The sequence below is a fragment of the Lotus japonicus genome, chromosome 4 (assembly GCF_012489685.1).
Source record: "Lotus japonicus ecotype B-129 chromosome 4, LjGifu_v1.2".
NCBI lineage: Eukaryota > Viridiplantae > Streptophyta > Magnoliopsida > Fabales > Fabaceae > Lotus > Lotus japonicus.
In genome coordinates, this window is record NC_080044.1 from 74,648,671 (window position 1) to 74,665,341 (window position 16,671).

Genomic DNA, 16,671 nt, shown 5'->3' on the forward strand with positions numbered 1-16,671 from the left:
AAACATCATTTTATATCAATATATTCTTAGTGTTACATTGATAAAACAAGTGTGTGGGGAATGCTCCAGCGGTCTTGGCGAATGGTGTTGAGGCACACCTTGCGCGAGGGAAATGATCCAGCGGATTTCAGGGCAAAACTGGGAGTTGGATTGCACTCTGTGGGGGTGGAAATAGGCCGGGCCGAGCCGAACTTTGCGTGGCCTAGGCCTGGCCTGCATTCTCTTTTCGTGGCCCAAGCCTGGCCTGTGGCCTATCAATAGGCCAAATTTTACGGCTTGGCCTGACCTTTTCTAAGGCCTGGCCTGGCCTACAAGCCTGCTTAAAAGCCTATTTAACAGACAATTATATTAAAAGAATGTCATTAGGCTGGCGGGCTAATAAGCCTTTTATATATCATTGCACTTTCTTTTTAAATAAAAATAGACACCTGCAATTCTTGTAAAACGGTGGTGGTGAGTGGTGACTCGCGGTTTGGAGGAGAGGTGGACTTGGCAGCGGCAGACCGACAGTGGTGGCCGGCTGCACCCTGCGTCCTGTGCGGTTGATGATGTGCCGTGTTGAATATGTCTGGAACCTTTCTAATCTAGGTTAGGATAGGAACTTAGGGTTTTGTTTTATACTAAAGTATACATCAGTTTAAAAAAAATCAAATAATATATAAATAGGCCGGCCTGTTAGGCCAAATAGGCTTTTTTAATAGCTTGGGCCTGACCTTTTTGGTTAATCAAGCTTTTAAAAAAGCCTTAGCCTGACCTTTTTAATAAACGAGCCGAGCCGAGCCGAGCCTCTAACGAGCCAAGCCATAGGCCCCTGACGAGCCGCCTGGCCTATTTCCACCCCTATGACTGTGCAGGGAATCGTTTACTCTATGCCTCCTCCAAGGATCGAGTTTTTGCTGCTGGCGGATAGCCTTGGTGTCTATCATCTGAGGGCTTAGTTTTTGTTTTCTTTAACGACATTTACCAAAAAAAGATAAAACAGGCGTGTCCTTTACCTATTTAATAAATTAATTTTTATATAATTATTTATCTTATTAATTAATTAAGTGATGATGATATTCTTGTATAAGTGATTAAATAATATTTAAAGGTATATTCGTAAAACAACATATATATATATATATATAATTGGAATAGTATTTTTTCTTGAACATCTTTGCTTAACAGGAGATATAATAATTAACTAAATTTATAAAAATTATTTTAAATTGAAAATAATATATTTATTCTTCCATATGTTTTATGGGAATGGTAAAAATTGCGTAGTACACAACATATCTAACCTACCATCCTTTGCAACAACATTTATCTCTTACACAATAACCACCCCTAGGAAAGCGCTGATTATAACAATCATTCACACACGCATGGTGATTTTTTAGACATGCTTCAAACTTATAGCAATATCTCCAAGGGTCAGACGATACACCAATAGTTTCTCCTGCAACCAGTAAAATGTCATTAGAATTATTGAAGAGTTCATTTATTGATGATCATTTCATGAGTATCCATGGATAATTTATATATGGCTAAATTAGAACAATTACTATTTGTTTGTAATGTGATTACAAGTTCGAATTCATGATTATTAGACAATATTAAATTTATCCTTATTGAAATGATTAAAATATTTAAGCTATTACTTTGTGTAATACTAGAAGAGTTTAAGTACTATGCACCGATAATGTAAAAAAGTTCTATACAGTTATCCAACTGGAATCATGTCATAATTAAATATTAATTTATGGAGGAAAATAAAAAAAACACTTTCTAATTTTCGTTGAATTATTAAAAAATGAAAACGAAATAATTTTTATACCGATAGAAATTTTGTTACAAGTAGGGAATCTAAAATGTGGAAGAAAAAATACATGACGCATAGTTCACTGAATTTTTTTTATAAAAATAATAGAGCGTATGTTTTTGTAGCCAGTGTTTTCAATTTCAAGGGAAAACATAACTACATTGTAAGCTTTTGTTACCTGAAGCGAAAGGAAAAGCAATGCATAGAATTGCAAAGACAAAGCACAAATAGTTGATTTTTGTATTCATTTTGTCTTGAAAGATAGGCAAGCAAGTTCCTCCAAGTGTTTGAAGATATTTAACATGGTCAGGAAATTTAATGAAATAAATCAAATTAATTTTTTTTAATGCAGTGATTTGAAAATCTGGAAAGTTCATGAAGTAAAAAACAATCAATGCAATAAATTAGAAAGTTCGAGCAATAATTTAGTAAAAAAACTTAATGTAATAAACGTCGTAGGTAACTTATATGCCAAATAAAAGACAATTAATGTAATAAAGTAGAAAGATAATAGCATGTCATAAACATTGGTCGACCCAGCCCAGGCAGCCCTTATTGAGGGGTTTCAGCCGTTCAGATGAACCCTTAAAAAAGAATTGCACTTACCCCAGAAAATTTTAAATTATAGTAATAAACTAAGTTTTGCACCAAAGACTCACACTCACTTACTCTTCTCACTCTCTCTTTCACACACAATAAAAGGCAAACCTCCAATATTAATATCCAAGGCTAATTTGCTACGATCAAAGCAAACATAATAGGAATGTGTTGCTATGATCAGTTGACATAATTTTAATTGTTCAAAATCATAAAGGTTAATTAAGGGATAACGATGTATATCTTCCAATGTACCAAAAAAAAAGGGATAACGATGAATAATAACGGATTAAAAATTTGAATTTGGAAAATGTAAATAAGTCTATTTAATAATTTTTGGAATTAATCACAGTCATTAATGTCAGTTATAAGGCATGATTGTTTGTGTTAATTTTGGGTATCTAAAATAAGAAATTTTTATTTGATTCGAATATATATATATATTTTTTTAATGGATGATTCGAATATTGTTGAAAAGTCCCAAATTAAAAAATATTAATGCTGAAATTCGAATGAAATCATTTTTATTTGCAAATATTGATTTTTGTCATTCTTTCGATTATTTTTAATTTTTTCAATTTTTCTAAGTATCATATTTTCGAATTTGTGATTTTTTCTTCTAATATTTGAAATTTTTGTTTAAAAATAATTTCAAGTAAAAAAAATTATTTGTCAAAATCACGTAGAGGACAACTATGAATTATATAATTTCTGATGTATTAACATATTAAAGTTGTTTGTAATTTAATTTTTACCGATGTGATCATTTGAAAAATTTGAACCCCCAACCCCGGGTCCTGGATCCGCCACTGGTCATAAAGTGATAAAGGGTGCATTCAAGTAAAATGTTTAATTAAGCCCTTATAGTAATATGTTGCGGATAAGAAAAAACTCTTATTCATGAGCTAATGCAAAAAAACTTATTGGAATAAGTTCAAAACAATTTAAATAGACCAAAACTATTTACGTAAGCTCTTTCAAACACTTGAATAAACTTTATGTTGTATGCTATAGTTAAATAAACTCTTCCAAACATGATATAAGACCCTGTTTGAAAAAAATAGCTTAACTAAGTGCTTATGATCAGAAGTCACCATAAGCGTTTATGACATAGGCGTTTATTCATAAGCTATTTTTAAAAATTTGTTGAAATAAATTGAAAATAAACTGTATATAAGCAGAAGCTCTTTTTTCATAAGCTATCATGAGTAGCCTATGAAAATAAGTTCAAAATAAGCTTATGGTAGGCCATACCATAAGTTGTTTGCATAAGCTCTCACAAACACTTACACAAGCGCTTGTGCTATCAGATAAGCTCAAATAAACTCTTTCAAACATAGTCTATCTATCTCATCCTGCTTTTCTTAACGGTTATGACAACTGATAACGTATGAATAAATATCTATAATATCAAATTCATCTCATCCGCACCCACAAGTTATTGAATAAAAGTATAATTTAATTTCACATTTGCATTAGTTTAACAAAGAACTAAAACGAAAGTCCTTATTAAGTGGAGATTTTGCTCCGCTAGAATTTGTTTCCTCGATCCAAGTTGATGTATTGGCATATGTATTTATTATTCTTGTTTCAGAAAAGATAACCCCAAACTCACTCCTTAAAAAAATGTTTGATTTCACCAAATCCACATGGGCTACTGGGAAGTAAGCAATGATCTTCTTAAGATCGATTTGACGACTTGAAGGGGTCAAAGAAGTATGCATTATAGCAATCCCGCTTAGAGTATAAATGAAAGGAGTGAAACAAAGTGAGAAATTTCTTAGCAGCAAAGTGATAGAAATAGAATTATATTATAAAGTAATTATGCAAGCATTGGTTTTCGAGAACCAACCTCTCCTAATTCTGGAATTCGAGAGTCTAGTTTCTCCCCATAAAACACAACTTCTAAATGAAACAAATGAACAATCACACCCCTTATTTAATAACCACCAATAGACAGTTACAAACAAACACAACTAACAAATAAAATTTGTCCCAAATTAAATTAAAGCAAGCCCTAACTGTTGTTGCAGGCATTGTTCATGCGCACTATTCACACAGTTTCTAATCACAAAATGTTTGTTCAGACATGTCATGTTTAAAAAGAGTGTGTCGCAGATCCGAGAGATGATGCTCAAGTACTGAAAAGTTAATCGTCTTCATACTCCACGAGAGACAAACCAAGTTGCAGATTGTTTGGCTAATATGACTCACTATCTAGAGTTGAATACTCACGTCCATGATGATCCTTCTCCTAGCCGTAGGAACTTAATGCTTTTTTATTACATGGGTGTTGCCTACTCGAGGTCGTTTGGTGTGTAGTTTTTCTGAGTCTAGTCCCTCCCAATAGCGAAATGAAGAAAAGTGGGTTGTAAAATGAAGTTGTATGTGTGTGGAGGCATATAATAAATACCGCACGGGTGAGAGAGCGGTGAGTGAAACTCGTTTGTGTGTCGTACGCTGTCAGGCAACGTGGAGAATGAAGAGTGGATGAGAAGGAAAACACAGAGAGAGAGAGAGAGAAGAGTGCGTGGTGAGTTAGAGAGAGAAACAAAACAAAACAAAACAAAACAAAACAAAACAAACAGTAAAGAGTGCGTGAATTAGAGAGAGAAAGAAACTGTGTGAGTGTGTTGGGTTTGGGGCATGGAAGAAGGGGTTGCCATGCTTCGGCACCTCATCGGACAGTTGAAGCATCTCTCGGAGTCGGACCCCTCACAATCTCCTTCATTCATCCTTCTGCAACATCACACTAATCCTCAACCGCCACCCAGGTCCCCCTCCTTACTAGATCTACTTTCCGTTCAATTTTTGCTTCATTTTTTGTCCTCTTCCCTTTCCTCCACCGCTTTTAGGTTTTCTCTCCTAACTTTATAAATATATATTCTTCTCTTTCACTCATGTTTTACACAACCCACTTCGGTTACTTTGTTTCTTTCTTTCTGCTCTGCTCTGTTGCATAACCTAATGCAAAATCCACTTCCATAGACCATGTGAGATTTTCCTTTAATTTTCTAGTTAGAGAATGAATTGAGAAATTGGTGTTGTCCTGTGGATTATAGTGGTTTTTTCTGTTTGCTTATTTTGTTTTTATTCAAGTCTTGATTCTAGATGGATATATAGAACATGTACAAGATCTGGTGGCATGTTTTTTTGTAAGAAAGTCTTTGATTGTTATTGTTGTTTAGACAAATAAAACAAAAAAACTCTGATGATCAGGCTAAAGTTGATAGTTCTTAGTTGAACATTGTTCTGTTTCTTCTGTTAGTCTTAACTTGGAAGTCTCAATGTTGTCTGGTAGTTTGAGTGTGTTTAAAGTAAATGATCACTTTAAGTAGAGAAAGGGGAAGTGGTTGACAGGATTCTGACACAAATTAGGTTATGAATATGAATCACCATGATTTAGTGCATGTTTGGAAATCTTTCTACAATTGATTCTAAAGTCAGAATCAGTTTTGGGGAGAAGCTTCTGTGTGCAGCTTTTGGGTTCCGGAATTGATTCTGAGGAAAGAGAACATAATCCAAACATGGTATTAGTAACATGTAGACATGTAAGTAAGAAGCATACAACAATCTTTTCTAGCGATAAGGGTGCGAAAAACATTGTTAGTCAAAGAGAGGCACGTGTGAGATCACCACTGGGTGTAGTCTAGAAGCTTCCACATCATGTATGTTTATTACTATGTAAGATATTGATACTATTTGATTCTAAGCTTTATGAAGGATGCTCTTACACTACAAACTTGGAAGTAAGCAATACTTGTAAATGTAAAGATCACAGTCCAATATGTTCAGTTAGTAGTATTTAGTATTATATCTAGTGTATTCATATCTGAACATTTATATTTTGAAGCGTGTGCTTTGATAGTCAATATCGCATAAAAGTTACTTTTTCTGGATTTCCTGCGTTGTTTCTTTGTCGTAGAGCCCGTTTGGATACAGACTTATTGAAGCTTATCTACTACAAAAAAAAAAACACTAAATAAGCTCCAATGAGTGCTTGGTTTGCATCCAAACGAGTTATATAGTATTATATGAAGTAAAAACCTAGCAGTAGAAACTTAGCGCCACACTAGCTTTCCTTCTGCGTTCAAGTTGGTATAATTGTGTACCTTATTGATCCTTGAAATATGAGGTTAGCTCAGTCTAAATGTTGGGCTGGGATACCAACTTGTTTATTATTTTCCTTTTTGGTTATGCTTTTTTTCCTATGATTCATGTTGGTCTCTGTTTTCATGTTTGTTCTACTACTTCATAGTTTGAAGTGTATGAATATCTTTGGTCATCCTTTTCACAGATGGTCCTTCTTTGACATTGATGATAACTCCGTAGATGACTTCTGTGACCTTGTAATGACAGCTGGAAAGTCTGCAAGTTTCAGTACAATGGACCTTGTAAAGCATCCGTCTACTAAGAAGTGTCGAAGAGATAGGAGCAAGGAAAAGTCATCTAAAAGATCCTCTGTGACTGAAGCTATGGAAGAACAAATTTGGAAAGATTTTCCTGAAGATCTATTTGAAGCTGTGATTGCGCGACTTCCCATTGCCACATTCTTCCGCTTCCGCTCTGTATGCCGAAGATGGAATTCCTTGCTGGCCTCTGAAAGTTTTTCTCAGCACTGTGCTCAAGTTCCACAAGCAAATCCATGGTTTTACACCATAACTCATGAACACGCAAACTCGGGAGCCATGTATGACCCTTCTGTGAAAAAATGGTATCATCTGACTATATCAACACTGCCCACAAAGTTGATTGTTTTACCAATGGCTTCTGCCGGGGGTCTAGTTTGCTTTCTTGACATTGGTCATCGAAACTTCTATGTTTGTAATCCACTGACTCAATCCTTCAAGGAGTTGCCGGCCCGGTCGGTTAAGGTCTGGTCTCGCATCGGTGTAGGGATGACAATAAATGGGAACTCCTACAAGATACTGTGGGTCACTTGTGATGGAGAGTATGAAATTTATGACTCAGTGGGAAAATCTTGGAGCCGTCAAGGAAACATGCCTGCAGGTATTAAACTTCCGTTATCACTCAATTTCAGGTCACAGGCTGTTTCTATTGACAACAAGGTCTACTTCATGCATTCAGATCCAGAAGGGATTGTTTCCTATGATATGGAAACCGGGGTTTGGACACAGTACATGATCCCGGGGCCGCTGCACCTGACGGACCACGCGCTGGCCGAGTGCGGTGGCCGGATCATGCTTGTGGGGCTACTCTCGAAGAATGCCGCCACTTGTGTGTGCATATGGGAGCTGCAGAAGATGATGTTGTTGTGGAAGGAGGTTGACAGAATGCCAAATGAATGGTGCTTGGATTTCTACGGGAAGCACGTTCGGATGACTTGCTTGGGGAACAAAGGCTTGCTTATGTTGTCCTTGAGGTCAAGACAGATGAATCGGTTAGTTACTTATAACATCGCGAGTAGGGAATGGTTGAAGGTTCCTGCGTGCGTGGTGCCACATGGAAGAAAACGGCAATGGATAGCGTATGGTACTGCATTTCATCCATGCCTTGCTGCTGTGGCTTGATTTAGCTTGTATGGTACAACAATGGTTCAGGAACATTTCCCTTCAATCATTAGTTCCTTTGCTATTTTCTTTGCTGGCCTTTGATGTTGATGTAGTAATGATAATGTTCTTTTCTGGTTAACAAATCAGATGGAAAATGATATGGGTTTGTAAACTTGACGTTTCTTCAATACTTAATGCTCTCAGGCATTCAGTTTGATTACCTTGCTTCCAAGACTTGTTTTCTATGTGTATGAAGAAAGTTGTCTCTGTTTTCTAATTGAATAATGAACCAACCACTGCAATATCTTTTGCTTTGCGTAATGCAGATAATTTATATTGCGTTTGATCACAGAAATAGAGGTTTCTTATAACTGTGACTTGCTCCTCTAATCAAATGATGAGGAGCAATGACTTATATTTCAATGTTTCATTATGTGTTGGCCCATGAAAGGCAATCTTTTGGGATACTTTTAAGAAACAAGTAGTATTGAGAAAAACATACAATTGAAGCAAACACAAAAAACAACTCAAGAATTCATGAAAAAACAAACCCTTATCTCGATCATAGTAAAACAAAAGCCAAAAAGATATATCTTTTGATAGAATGTCAGCCACGTTGAACCCCTTTATTTTATAATTGGGAGGGCTGGCGCCTCCACGTTGAACCCCTTTATGATGTTGTCACTGATTGCTTTGATGGTCTATTACAGGTCTAGTGGATTAGCTTCCGCGGTTCATTGCACATTATCTTCTTTAGAAATCCATTCTACCAAGAAACAGAAAAATTGGTGATGTGTATAACCTCATTTTAGGGGTGAACATGGGCCGGGTAAATCCAATGAACCCGCCCAACCCAATCCGATCCAATCGAAAAAATGCGGGTTGGATCAGGCAATCGGGTTAGTCGGATGGATTTTACTACAACCCAACCAAGTTCGGATCGGATTTCGGATTCAGTTCAAATCCATCCAACCCAACCCAGAATCCATACATATAATAATAATTTTTATAATTTTACTCATACTTGGAGTGCTAGTGTCGGAGTGATGACTTTTTGAAACTTTGAGACTTAAGTATTTGTAGTTATTTGTCATATTTGAACTTAGAGTATTTGTTCGTAGTTATTTGTTACATGTTTATATATAGTTATTTGACATGTTGGAGAAATCTAAGTTCTAAGTGTCATGACATGACATTTAGTGTTGTTTTTCACTTTTTAGATACTATTTATATTAGATTGTTTCATGTCATTTGGTAATGAAATTTTATGTTTTCATGATATTTGGCTATATGTCATTTATGTGGTATTATTTCTATAACTTTTTGTGTCTTTTTCATGCAATTTAGTATATAACATATTTAGTATTTTTTATAACTTTTTTATGAATTTATAATAATTTTTGCAAGATTTTTTAATATTTCAGATATATTATTATTTTAATATAGTGACCCAATAAATCCATCCAACCCAATCCAAACTTCGTCGGGTTGGTTCGGATTGGGTCCGAAGAAAAAATTCGTGAAATCCAACCCAACCCAACCCAGACAATTTTGATCGGTTCGGATTTTATTTTGACAAAAATCCATCCAACCCAACCCATGTGCACCCTACCTCATTTTCATTGACCCCATTTCATAGACACGTAAGGATGCAAAACTCCAGCGGCTAAATGAGCTAGAGACAAATACTCAATTTAGATTCCTAGTACAATCGGATAACTCCCCCCCATGCGGTGACAAAGATTCGTGATCTTCCTATTCTGGATACATCTTTTCTTTTGTCAACATTCATTTTAGGTATTGAATGTTCATCATCCTCACATATTCTGTTAGCATCTAAATCTACCGTATTATGTTTATGGAAATCAAATATAAGTGTAGAATATAAATTATACATTGAAAAATCACAAAAAGGATGGTATGAATATCTAAAAAGACGGTGAGAAAATTAATGCCCTTCATCTTACGACAATATTGACTATGTTTGAATAGCAATGCAAATCCACATTAACTCTCACTTCAAAATAATAGTTTTACCAATAAACACCAGTGCAAATTGACTTTTTGATTGAGATAAAAATTCATTCATATTCTACTCTAATCAACTGGCGGAATGTGTTTGCTTTATTTCACCCAAAAGTGATTTTATCTGAACTTTTGCCCACCGGTTCTGTCTTGTGTTGTGTGCTATAGAATTATATGCCAACCATTGTTTCAACCACACCAAAAACAAGAGCACGTTCGCACAGCTAAACCGATAATTTGAATTTTGACTTTTTGGCCTGCAACGTTCTCTCCCATTTCCTCCTCCCCCAGCCATGAACAAGTTTGGGGTTTAGAGTTTAAGAATTAATTCATTACGCCATGCTATAATCATATTCATAATTCGTAATTAATTCTCTAAAATTCATCCAAACCTATCCAACCCCAATGTAAGTGAAGCCTCCCCTATTAACCTTCGATAGAATTAAAGAGAAGAGACACAGTGGTTATATAAATTAAAAATCCTTAAGGTTCATCAAAACATGAACAGGAACTGGTTCTAGTACAAGTACATGTAGGAAAGTATGGCCATTGTCTACAAGGGCTAAGAAAGAGAAGATAACACAAGTCCAAATCAAAGCTCCATTAAGCCAGGCCTCCACTCGTTGCTGTCCTGATTATCTGAAAGAGAGCTGTCCAATAAAAGCAAAAAGAATATGTCAATGAAACTACAAAAACATAAGCCATGAATAATGTAAATGGAAGAAAGGTAAATACAATCACAATCTAACAAACACAGTCCAAAGCAAATATCATCCTAATCCTTTGCTCAAGTGGTACCAATTCCTAAAGGGATTTCTTAATCCCGAATTGAATTCCACTTTAGCAATGCAATCCCTTTCCTCTCCCTCAACCAGTTCTAATTCTAATCCTTTTTAGAAAACACAAACAAACAAAAGTACTTTCGTTATGAATCCAAGATCCCCACGACCCCACATTTGATTCAACAAGAAGATTTGCAACATTTTTTTACAGAGGGCATTGGAAAATAATCTCTAATTCATGATTCCAGACATAAATCATATACTCAGGTACTTTAGATCATAAAGGTATATGAATGTCCTTGTTAACCACCAATGCACTAGAATACAAGAAGACATATCAGATATTATCAACCAAAGAACCTATATAATGAAAAAATGATTTGCTTGCTTATTTTCATGACTCATTAGTATCTGTATCCTAGATGATTCCCTTCATGAATTGTCAAACATTTCCCAATATCTAATGCTGGTAATAAAAAAAATGCTCACAGTAGCAAATAATATTACAAAAACAACAAATGCTTACAATACAATTCATCACAGGAATAACCCTAATCATCATGTCTCATGTCAAGGTGAAAATTGCTAATCAAATAAAATTAGGATGATATAAAAATGAGAATCTTATCTTACATGATCCAATGACAACAAAGACAAAGAAACCGAGCAGCACAGGGCCAACAGGGTAGTCTTTCCCTTTCTTAGCGGTTGTTTCTGGCACAAATCCTCTCTTTGTGATGTTCTTCTCAAACTTCTCCACCTTCCTGTCTGCAAGGCGCCTTGATGTTGTCTACACAAAAATTCCCCCAATTTCAATTTCAATTTTCAAATCCAACCAACAATTCAAACACAAAATGCACCGATCCAAATTACACAATCGAAATTCACCAATTTCAGATCAATATACAAAACAAATAACGATCTACAAGCTAGGGAATAGGGATTCATAATTCAATTTGATCTGACAACAACAAAATTGACTTCAATTGCAAATACGACAAATCAGATCAGAAATGCATCATATGAAAATGAAACTGATAGATCTGAATCGAGAGTGCCATACCATGTTTTTGTTGCGGGGATAGGGGATCGCCGGAAAGTGGTGGAAGACGGTGGTGGTGCGGTGTTCCGTTCCGATCCGATCCGATCCGATCCGTGACTCTTTCTGAGATTGTGTGAGGAGTTATTTGCGCGTTTTATTTATTTATTTATTGAAGAAAGAGTGGAAGGCTGGCTATTTCGGTTGAGGTTAAATAAATACAAGCTCAATTTGTGGATCCCATCCCCGAGGACAGCGTCACGGCTTCTTCGCTATTGGCTAAACATATGTAATCCTGGACACGCGGCGCCGCGGTATTGGACTATTTTTACATTTAGCGCGTCCGGTTAGGCATGTTAGCTTAATCAAAAAAAAAATTACTAGTAGTATTAGTTTATGTTGATTGATTTCAAACAGTCCAAAGGATAGCTCAATTTAATTTTTCATGTACCATAAAAAAAAGCTGAACTAGTGTAATTTATCTTTCACATAAACTTATTTTTGTTATTCCGCTGCTCTGCGAGATACGATGAACATGAAAAGAAATAATTGCATTGATTTGATCGAGAATCTGATCAGATCACCTAAAAGGGTGTTGATTGAGGAAGAACGATGAAACTTAGGAGGGGAGGGGGTGGCGAGATGATGATCTGCACGGTGCTTTGTTGTGTGTCGTGCCCGGGAGGGTCCTTGCGATGATACTTTGACGCACAAGTTATAAGGTGAGTTTAAGGGAATGAGAAATTAGATAGATTAATATGTATTTTATGTTCTCCAGACCTTGCCTTTTATAGAGTTTGAGATTGTATGGTTTAAGGCGGAGACCTTGCCTTTTATAGAGTTTGAGATTGTATGGTTTAAGGCGGTCATGAATGCCTAGTACATTCTTGAGCTTCGTACCTTTGTTTTGGTTGCTAGTCCATAATTACTTGGTTGGTTGGTCAGTCGAGGTATGTCGTCCCTATAATTAGTCGGGTGAAGAAACAATATGATTGACCTGGGGAGTTATCGACTGGAGTGTCTCCCAAAACATGCATCTTCCTCAATTACAAAAAAGTTTAACAACATGGAGTAGAAGATGAAACCAACAAGGGAAAGTGAAGTTATGATATTTTGAGGAATTCCCACTCACCTTGAGGTCATGGGCTCATGGCCACCCCCTAGGACGCTAGAGGCTCAACCCATCCAACCTCAATTTTACTTCTCTTTACTCATAATTAATTCTTCTCATTCTACTCAAATTATTTCGAATAATGTTTAATTAACATATCTTTTTCACCTTCATCTTATGTAATTATGAAGAGAAATGAGTGATATGAATAATATATAATGTGTGAGAAAATGTGAAGAGAAAGTAAGACCAAGTGCAATGGCTGTTGAGGATTATTGTTGAGCTTTGTTGAATTGGTGCAATGGCTGTTGAGAAATGTTGAAAGGGTTGTTGAGGAGAGAGGGACGTCCAAAATGTTGAGCTTCCTCAACATTGTTGAGAGCTGCCGGGTGTGCCACGCGTCAGACGTGGGTTGGCCTCTCCCAGGCGCGTGTGCCACACGGCAAGACAAGGCGCGTGACGCGCCTGGGAGGAGAGAGGCAGAATTTGTTTTTTCCTGCAGCCGCCACGTGTCACGATTCTGTTGGCCGTCCGGATTTCTTTTATCCTTATCTTTTGAACTCAATTATTTCATCAAAAAAAATATTTTCTAAAAAAAAAATATACCAAAATTCATGATTTTTTTTTCTCTATAAATAGAGATTTGGTTCGTTTGATTTGGACACAAAAAAAAAACCAAGTTTTTTCACTCTCTTATTATCTCTCTCCATCTTACTATCTTTCTATTAGCTTTTCTTTTGAAATGGATCACAACAATCACCATTTCAACACCCAGAATTCATCTAACTACCCATCTAACAACCAAAATCTCAACAATTATCCAGATCCAAATCATTTTCCCAACCAACGTCATCAAAATCCCAACATTTATCAAGATCCAAATCAATATTGGTCTAACCAACGTCCTCAGTATCCCAACAATTATGAAGATCCAAATCAATTTTTCTACCCACGTCCTCAAAATCGCAACAACTATGAAGATCCAAATCAATTTTCCTACCCACGTCCTCAAAATCTCAACAATTATCAAGATTCGAATCAATTTTCCTACCCATGTCCTCAAAATCTCAACAATTTTGCAACAAATTCCAACCAGTCATCCTTTCATCCCTCTATGAGATATCCATCTCAAACACCCCCGTCTAGTGGTCATATGCCAATGGTGAATGGAAATTTTCCAAGTGTTGATGCACCGAATTTCCCGAATTTTCAACACAAATGAGTTTTGGTGGCATGTCAGCTGCTAATCATACCACTCCAAATCAAGAGGATACAACTCCTAAGAGCAAGAAAACCCAGTCACCAGCATGGAACACTGCACAAAATTTGGTGTTAATTAGTGGGTGGATTAACTGTGGAACAAGTAGTGTTGTGGGGAAAAATCAGAGAGGAGAAACATTTTGGAAAGATATTGCTGAGTATTGTAATGAGCATTGCTCATTTGATCCTCCGCGTGATGGAAATGCATGCCGAAACCGCTGGAATTATATGAACAAAATATTGGGTAAGTGGATTGGCGCTTATGATGCCGCTAAGCGTCAGCAAGCAAGCGGTTGGTCGGATAATGATGTTTTGGCAAAAGCGCGGGAATTATTCGCCTGTGGGAAAAATGTTCAATTTACTTTGATGGAAGAATGGATGCAACTCCGTGATCTGCCACGTTTTTGTAGTCAAGTAGGAGGAAATAGTGGCTCAGCAAGTAGTGAAACTAAGAGATCTCACGACAGTGATGCATGTGATTCAACCTCTATAGGATCAATCCCTCGTCCAATCGGTAGGGAGGCAGCTAAAAGAAAGAATAAAAAGAAAAGTAGAGAAGCTCCCTTGGAGGAGGACAAAGGTTGGGGTTGGGGTAAATTCGAAGGAATGAAGGAGAAAGAGCTTGCACGATTGGAGAAGTTAGCATCGGTGCAAGCAGAGACTAACCAATTGATGAAAACCAATTTGTATCTAAAGCTAACTTCCGAAGAGAACCTCGATGACCATAAGAAAGAGCTGTTGAAGAGGTTGTCCCAAGAGCTATTTGGGAATTGATTTCAATCGAGTATTTGTCTGTATTCGGTCAAATTTGTCAGTGGTGTCAAGTCTGTAGTGTTTGCTTTAATAACTTGTCAGTGGTGTCGAGTCTGTAGTGTTTGCTTTAATAATTTGTCAGTGGTGTCGAGTCTGTCGTGTTCGCTTTAAAAATTTGTCAGTGGTATCAAGTCTGTAGTGCTTGGCTTTAATGTATGGTTTATTGTCTTTGAATATGTTCCACTCAATTCGAATCTTGTCCTTTTCCGATTATTAACTCTAGTTGATAACTTATTTCGAATCCACCAGTGGTGTCAAGTCTGTAGTGCTTGGCTTTAATGTCTTTGAATATGTTCCACTCAATTCGAATCTTGTCCTTTTCCGATTATTAACTCTAGTTGATAACTTATTTCGAATCCACCAGTGGTGTCAAGTCTGTAGTGCTTGGCTTTAATGTGTTTGAATATGTTCCACTCAATTCGAATCTTGTCCTTTTCCGATTATTAACTCTAGTTGATAACTTATTTCGAATCCACCAGTGGTGTCAAGTCTGTAGTGCTTGGCTTTAATGTGTTTGAATATGTTCCACTCAATTCGAATCTTGTCCTTTTCCGATTATTAACACTAGTTGATAACTTATTTCGAATCCACCAGTGGTGTCAAGTCTGTAGTGCTTGGCTTTAATGTCTTTGAATATGTTCCACTCAATTCGAATCTTGTCCTTTTCCGATTATTAACTCTAGTTGATAACTTATTTCAAATCCACTAGTGGTGTCAAGTCTGTAGTGCTTGGCTTTAATGTCTTTGAATATGTTCCACTCAATTCGAATCTTGTCCTTTTCCGATTATTAACTCTAGTTGATAACTTATTTCGAATCCACCAGTGGTGTCAAGTCTGTAGTGCTTGGCTTTAATGTCTTTGAATATGTTCCACTCAATTCGAATCTTGTCCTTTTCCGATTATTAACTCTAGTTGATAACTTATTTCGAATCTACCAGTGGTGTCAAGTCTGTAGTGCTTGGCTTTAATGTCTTTGAATATGTTCCACTCAATTCGAATCTTGTCCTTTTCCGATTATTAACTCTAGTTGATAACTTATTTCGAATCCACCAGTGTCCACCATTCAATGTACTTATATATATGGATTCATAGATCCATTGATGTACCAATATCCCAAATCTCTTCTAGTCTACTTCGAATTCTTGTGATTGTCACAAGAACCAATATCCCAAATCTCTTCCAATTTCAAAACAAATGGATCCTAATCCTTTTGAAAATCCAGTTCCAAATCCTTTTGATTTTGCAGCATACCTTCAAAATTCTGAACTTGAAGAAGCGTTTATACTCAACCAAGTTAGGGAGCATCAAAACAAAATATTGGAAGATAGGGCACCTCGTAGCAGAAAGTATGTCCGTAGAGATCATGCAGCGGCAAACCGAAGGCTAATTGAGGACTACTTTGCCAATGAGCCTACATATGACGATACAATGTTTCGTCGTCGGTATCGGATGCAAAAACATGTTTTCCTTCGAATCGTTGCGGACCTTTCAAGTAGTGATAACTACTTCACCCAGCGAGTTGATGCAGCCTATAAAGAAGGAATATCACCCTTGGCAAAATGTACAACAGCAATGCGAATGTTAGCATATGGTGTGGTAGCGGATGCAGTCGATGAGTACATCAAAATCGGAGGTACTACAGCACTGGAGTGTTTACGTAGATTCTGTAAAGGAATCATACGATTGTATGAGCACGAGTACCTTAGAGCACCAACCGAAGATGACC

The 16,671-nt window shown here is 36.5% G+C and overlaps 2 protein-coding genes across 3 annotated transcripts; one reads left to right on the forward strand and one right to left on the reverse strand.

The window, feature by feature from the left end:
* The first annotated feature begins 4,895 nt into the window (after positions 1-4,895).
* Positions 4,896-8,134, forward strand: LOC130711236 (F-box only protein 6). Of its 2 annotated transcripts, none has more exons than XM_057560767.1 (2): positions 4,896-5,175; positions 6,699-8,134. In XM_057560767.1, the coding sequence occupies exons 1-2, from the start codon at positions 5,048-5,050 to the stop codon at positions 7,930-7,932; spliced, it is 1,362 nt and encodes a 453-aa protein (XP_057416750.1). In that variant the 5' UTR covers positions 4,896-5,047; the 3' UTR covers positions 7,933-8,134. The 2 variants fall into 2 exon arrangements, with proteins under 2 accessions (XP_057416750.1, XP_057416751.1); XM_057560768.1 differs by having other exon boundaries at positions 5,017-5,175; positions 6,761-8,134.
* Positions 8,135-10,381: 2,247 nt separating this feature from the next.
* Positions 10,382-12,003, reverse strand: LOC130714957 (uncharacterized). The gene is made up of 3 exons (XM_057564943.1): positions 11,785-12,003; positions 11,355-11,511; positions 10,382-10,589 (listed from the first exon to the last, which is right to left on the reverse strand). The coding sequence occupies exons 1-3, from the start codon at positions 11,785-11,787 to the stop codon at positions 10,543-10,545; spliced, it is 207 nt and encodes a 68-aa protein (XP_057420926.1). The 5' UTR covers positions 11,788-12,003; the 3' UTR covers positions 10,382-10,542.
* Positions 12,004-16,671: the final 4,668 nt, after the last annotated feature.

What these genes read in the sequence shown, in the direction of transcription:
- LOC130711236 (XM_057560767.1), top strand. Translation starts at nt 5,048, where the DNA reads ATGGAAGAAGGGGTTGCCATGCTTCGGCACCTCATCGGACAGTTGAAG. An exon ending in AATCCTCAACCGCCACCCAG is followed by an intron (nt 5,176 to 6,698) that starts GTCCCCCTCCTT and finishes TCCTTTTCACAG; the next exon opens with ATGGTCCTTCTTTGACATTG.
- LOC130714957 (XM_057564943.1), bottom strand. An exon ending in CTTTGTTGTCATTGGATCAT is followed by an intron (nt 10,590 to 11,354) that starts GTAAGATAAGAT and finishes TTTATTGGACAG; the next exon opens with CTCTCTTTCAGATAATCAGG.